The following is a 6378-nucleotide window of genomic DNA, read 5'->3' on the forward strand; positions in this document are numbered from 1 at the left end:
TTGGAGCTAGGATTCGGGATTCAGGAACCTTTTTGTGGCTTTTGAGGTTTAGAGGGTAGCAGCTAGCAGGGCTATTGGCTTGACGGTGGCAGTGGGTAGGATGAGGAGGTTGTGTAGCACCCCATTGCGGAGACGGTCCGTTTGGTTTCTTCCTTGAAGATTTAAAGAAAGTACTTTGACCGTTAATTAGAGGTATTAAATAAAATCAGTTTACAAAACCAACTCCAGAACCCTTGCGCTAGGAACCCTGAAGAATCTAATGAGGTCTTTGACCGTATAATTAAAGGATGGTTACTGTAGCATCATTGTAGCCAATCATCGATTAGTTACCGTCATTAAATTCATCATGAAAAGTTACACCCATCCGTGAAGAGATTTTATAAATAGATTTCATTTAGTACTCTATGCATGCAAAATTCCTTTCTCGGCTTGCATGTTCCGGAGAAACCAAACACAACCTATGGATAGTTGGGTGGGCCTCATGGGTGGGGCATCGAGATTTATTAGGCCAGTCTCAGTCGGAGTGTCATCGATACAGTTACCAAGATCATAAACTAGGTAATCGAGCCAGAAGAGTGTCGTTGTGATGACACTCCCCCTTCTCTCTCATCTGCCACATCAGCAAATTTAATGCCCATGACACTCTCATGACAACTCCACTGAGACTGGCCTTAGGGTTAGCGGGGGATCGAAGGGCGTCATGCCCAAGAAGAAGGAGATTCCAGCACCGAGGGCAAATGAACGGCCCGAACAACAGATGTGTTTTCTCGATGGCAAAGGGTAAGAGGCGGTGGTCTTAACTCGTCGTGTGCATATGTTGTAGCGCATTGGAAAAGTGGTGGCTATATATCAGCCAAAGTAGAATGGGCCGGGGCATAGAGATAAGTAAAAATATCGATTAGTGCTCAAAACATCTTTTGTGTTCACACAGGATTAGGAAATTGTGTGTTCACACTATTCTTTGGGGATGTGGACTACATGTTTTTTTAATAAGAAACACACTATACATGGAAATATTGTCCGATGAAGTAAATGATTTATTGGCACTTATATTCCATTAAATTTGTATAGTGGAATCAATCGTTATAACTGCCATCTTGTTTGGAATGCGGTGGTTTTTCCTAATTCTCTATGAGAACCAGACAATAGCACTTGAAAACCCTGCAGAACTCCAATGAAATTTTTGAACTCCAAACTGGTCAATACACCTTAGCATAATTTGAGCATGCTCGGTTGAATAGATTTCTTGTAGTGGAACCTGTGGTTTGAAAAAAGAAGTGATACCCTCTCCCCCTCTGTTGAGCCCTCCAAGAAAAAAAGTAAATTTGAGCAAGAACAATGAACCAGATAACTTATGATTAAAACATATGTAAAATGGTAAATATATTATAAATCAATCATGTAAGCTAATCAACTGGGATGTCTCAAAATATAATCAATGATTTGACATGGTGTAAAAAATTAATCTTTGATTCTAAATTACTCTGGTACTACAATATTTATAACAACAAATCATCACCATACAAAAGTATTTTTAAATATCAATCAAATGATGTCATTTTTGTAAAACATACATTACGCTCATTATTAGTCAAAGATTATAAATTTTAATATTTAAATGCATTCACACATTGTATTTTGACGGAATGAGTAATTATTTTCTTGGGCGACGCCATGTTGAGGTAGGGTGGTGCACTAGCACCAAGCAAAAGAAAATATTTAGTACTGATTATCTTATTTTGACCATATAAATCAGTTAAATATTTACATGTTTCTAAAGTCCTGAGAGCATTGTGCACCACCTTGACTTTTATACTAGCTTCGCCTCCATACTTCCCGCGCCAAGATATTCTAGCTATTCCTAAGTGTATCACATTCTAGAAAGCTTGAAAAAAAATTAATTGCCTTTTTTAATGAAATACAGTACAACAGATACTCTCATAGTCACATACACGCACGTACACTAACCCTATGAACACATGCACGCAAACCTACGTCTATAAACACATCCAAGAGACTAAGCTAGTCATATTTTTTAAATTGATGAAGTCATCACAAATGTCTCGCTATCAAACTAATTTTAAAAAATAGTTTGATCATTTTGATAAAATATCATTGTATTATTTGTGGATGTTGTTCTCATGATAATCTCTCGATTCATTTTTACCATTTTCTAAGAAATTAGGGGGGGGGGTTTGAGTTGCATATTAGCCATGATGTCGGAACATGTCACATTTTTATGACTTATTGGGCTATATCTAGACTTCTCACTTGTGGAAACGGAAAGTGTAGATGAGCTCAAAGTTCTGTGGTTCGGGTTTAATACTTGAAGAGGAAAAGCATAGAACTATCCCCCCTCCGGGGCGAGGGCTTGGCTCCCTCTGCTATGCTGCCAGGAAAGGTATAGGGAAGTGTTCAGTTCTTTTGACTTGGCTTTTCATGGCAGCAGAGCTAGAACCCCGAATGAAATAACTACCTAATAACCTCAAAGCAACTCCCCTAGCGAGGGGAGGTAGGAGAGGTGGCCCTAGGCGTAATTGTATTCATTATAAAATCTGGATTTGAGGGGAGCTAGAACCTTTCAATGGTATTTTTCCAAAATCTAGATCTTTTAATGGTATGAATCCAATTTTCCCTAATTATAAACCTCAGAGCCCCCTTGAGGGGGTTTGGGGGTGGGCGGTAGTTATTCCATTCCGTCTAGTAGTAGGTTGATCAACCATTCCACTTGTTTTGGAGGGGGGTTTCGGGGGGGGACTTTTAAAATTCCCCCGAACTGAGCTATTTCCGAAAAAATTCCAAAATATGTTCGCATGTCTGTAGCTGGTGACTAGTGCTGATTTTTTATGAAAAAAGTACTACTGACTGACTGGTGGCTAGTGTTGATTTGATGTGAGAGAAAAACACTGCTGACTGGTTGGCTGACAAGCCAAACGACAATACATTGTAACTGTAACAATAGATTGGTCTGTCTTGAGCAGTGAGCACAGATGTTTAAAGTAACTTCAAAGAAAACACTTCAATTCCGATCGAACTAAAAAAAAAGAAAAACCTTGTTTCAAACGTAGGCTAACATTAGTCAACACTTGGCCGGATGGCAGAGCCGAGCAGCCACCTGCTTAGCTGCACCTCCAAGTGATGCTCCATCTTCTTTCTCAAGGATCTCAGATTCACACAAACTTTTCACGAAAGGAATAAAGGCAAGTGAAGTATTTGCACGGGGCTTGCGACCAAGGAGAAGGGGATGAGCCAATGCTTTCCCCTCGCATTGTGTGCAAAACGGAAACATATATATGCATCACGCTCCTCCGATCCAAATGCCTCCTCGATCGATAATCTCGCCGCCCGTAGCTAGCCATGGACCATGGTGCCAGCAGCCGCAGCAGCAGGCGAGGGTACAGTAGCTACAAGGAGAGCAGCAGCCATGGCCACCACTGGCATCATCCACACTCTGCCAGGTGCCTCTGCCTCTACCTGCTCCTCTCGGTCACCCTCCTGGTCGCCGCCGCCGCCGTGCTGGTCGCCGTCTTCGTCGCGAGGCTCAAGAAGCCGGCCTTCTACCTGCAGTCCATCCAGATGGACCGGTCCTTCAGCCTCCGGCTGCCGCCGCCGGCGTCGCCGAACGGGACGGCGGCGTGCGCGGTGGCGTCGCTGCTGTTCGCGGCGCGGAACCCGAACGGCGTCGGGATACGGTACGGCACGACGGTGCTGGGCGTGGCGTACGCGAACGGGTCGGTCGGCGCCATGGACGTGCCGGCGTTCTACCAGCCCCCGCGGAGCGGCAACGTGACGGTGCCCATGCACGCCGTGCTCGCGGAGCGGAACGTGACGCGGCTCCTCGTGAGCGAGCTGTCGGCGCGGCGGAGTTACATGGAGATCAGGGTCACCGGGAGCATCGTCGCCCGGACGCACGTCATGAACTTCCCGCTGCCAAAAGTTCAGGTTCAGAGTTCAGACCACCACAACACTTGTCCTCTTACTTCTGAGGTTCTTTTTTATTCTTTTAAATAATAATGTTTCTGAAATTCGATCGTTTTCTCTTTTTTTCTTTGCAGTTTTGGCTGGATTGCAGGTTTGGAACCAACTACACCGACATTGTGCTGCGTGAAGGAATCAAGTCCATGATGACACGCAAGGTATTTGCCTATTGCCTATGTATATAATGTTTCGTGGTATTATTGTACGTTCAGACGCGCATGCTTCTTTCAGACGATTGATATGAAATTTTCGTGGTTCCTTGTGCAGGCTCTCGTCGTATCTTCACTGCCTCACATCTCGCAGAAGTGCTCTATCAAGATTGACTTGAGGTCCAGACGAAAGAGGGCTAGTCTTGACGATCTAGGATGCTGATACTTAGTCTCACAGCTTCAGATTTTTTTAATTGTGTGAAAATTTTTACATTAGGCAGAATAATTCTTTTTCGGTGCCCTCATCCCAATGCAAGATGTAAATACACTCAGACATAGTAAAATGATTACTTTTTTTTATCGAAATGGGCAGGAGCTTCGACATTCAAATAATCAATTATGAGATATATAGAAGTTCATAGGACAGAACGCGTGACATCACCACGCCAAATCTACATAGTAGAACAGAAGAGGAGCTCATCTCTATCTCTACTACTAAAATGTGAAGAGTTCCCGTAGTCGATCAGACAGAGTTTCGGACCTTCTTTCTATCCTCATTGCCTCCTCAACCTTGCAGCTTGCTCAACGGTAGAGCCCACTTCTAAAATGCATTCCTGTCTGCCACTAGAAAAAAAATCCCAAGAGGCCACTACCACAGAAATAGCATTTGGTCCTGCACATGAGTTCCAGCCACCATGAGACACGGGACCAATAAACACTTTAGTTCCGGATCCAACGGCTATGAGACGGCGGAAAGTTTTAGTTCCAGTTGTAACTATCAACCGGGACTCCCTGCAGGAATCACCAACCGGGGTTAAAAGGTGCCGGGACTAAAAGGTGACTTTTAGTCTTAGTTGGTAGTTCAAGCCGGGACTAAAAGATAACCAGTTCCGGTTGGTGGCTCCAACCTGGACCAAAAGGGCATTTAGTCTAAGTTGGTGGGGTCTTTCACGTGTTAGTTTAAAAAAAAGACATCCCATTCAAAGTCACATGTACTGTGTAGGTGGGTTGGTAAGGAAATTACACGCGAAGAGAGACATCTCTGATTCGATTCCCGATTCCGGTTTGAAAACCGGGACCAAAGGGAGTTGAAAATCGGGACAAAATGCCCATTCTCCACTAGTGGGCTCATCTAACTATTTACCTCTGCCATTCTAGAAAACTTATTGTCTAAAATTAATATAATATTTCATTTTGTTCCTATTCATATCGTGGATGTCATTTTAACTCTTAGTGCATACACTTGAAAGTGATTGGAGGACTTTGCAATATTTCTCCCCGGTCATCGAAATTCTCTACTCTATATCTAGTTTTTTCGCACTCGTTCATCCCCTATACCTGTACTCTATCAACATGTTCGATTTGGTGGGATGATCGCTGGCTGGGGCTGGGGCAGGCGCTGAACTGGCTGCAAAGCATGCGGCTGCGGCTGGGCCCCAGCAGCTCCAGCCCAGCGGATCCAGTCTGGCTGAACGGCCCCTATACCAACTACAAGGTTGCGGGCCCACACATCATCATTTTTTCCCCTTTTCCCTCTGCCTCCCGCACAGTCCCCATCGTCTTCCTCCATTCCACTCTCTCTCTCACCGGCGCCCCTCCTCCCCCTCCCTCGCCGGCGACCGGATCCAGCGCTGCTGGCCCTCCGCCCCCTCCCTCGCCGGCAGAGCGGCGCGCGCAGTCGCGGGTAGGGCGGAGCGGCACGACCGGGTGGCGGAGCGTGGCCGGCGCGGCCTGTGCGGTGTCGTTGGCCTGTGCGCATGAGCTAGTTGGGGTCGGCAGAGTAGACGTCGGGGCGGCCCGCGTGCCCCCTCGCTGCTTTCTCCATCGGCGGGCGGCCACGGCGGGGCAGTCCGCACGCGGAGGTGCGACGCGGTGGAGCAGGCATGACGAGGCGGTCTGACCCCGGCGGCGCTCCTCCCAACTCTCGCCGCCGACGAGCGGGCCCTCTCCATCGGCGGTGAGGCGCAGCGGCCGCGGCAGAGCGAGCCGCGCGCGGCGGGCCGGCCTCGGCACAGGCAGCGCGGCTGCGGGTGCGGCGTGGGCAGGCGAGGCGCTAGTGGAGCGCAGCTGCGGCGCGGGCAGGCGTCGGCTTCAGCTCCATGGCATTCCGCGGACACGCGGCGGAGGCGAGCGCGAGCCGCGGGCAAGCGTGAGCGGCGAGCACGAGCTGCACGCACCGCCCCTACCTCCCTCCCGCCTTCTCTCTCTCCTGGTTCTCTGTGGCACCCTTCGCTGGCCGGCCGCTAGGAGG

At 47.5% G+C, this 6378-nt stretch overlaps 1 protein-coding gene across 1 annotated transcript; it reads left to right on the forward strand.

Annotated features, from left to right (window-relative positions):
* Positions 1-3261: 3261 nt before the first annotated feature.
* On the forward strand, positions 3262-4433 carry LOC120658857. Its single transcript, XM_039937004.1, has 3 exons — positions 3262-3942; positions 4056-4136; positions 4246-4433. The coding sequence occupies exons 1-3, from the start codon at positions 3358-3360 to the stop codon at positions 4348-4350; spliced, it is 771 nt and encodes a 256-aa protein (XP_039792938.1). The 5' UTR covers positions 3262-3357; the 3' UTR covers positions 4351-4433.
* The last annotated feature ends 1945 nt before the right edge of the window (positions 4434-6378 follow it).

This window comes from Panicum virgatum, chromosome 2N (genome assembly GCF_016808335.1).
Source record: "Panicum virgatum strain AP13 chromosome 2N, P.virgatum_v5, whole genome shotgun sequence".
NCBI lineage: Eukaryota > Viridiplantae > Streptophyta > Magnoliopsida > Poales > Poaceae > Panicum > Panicum virgatum.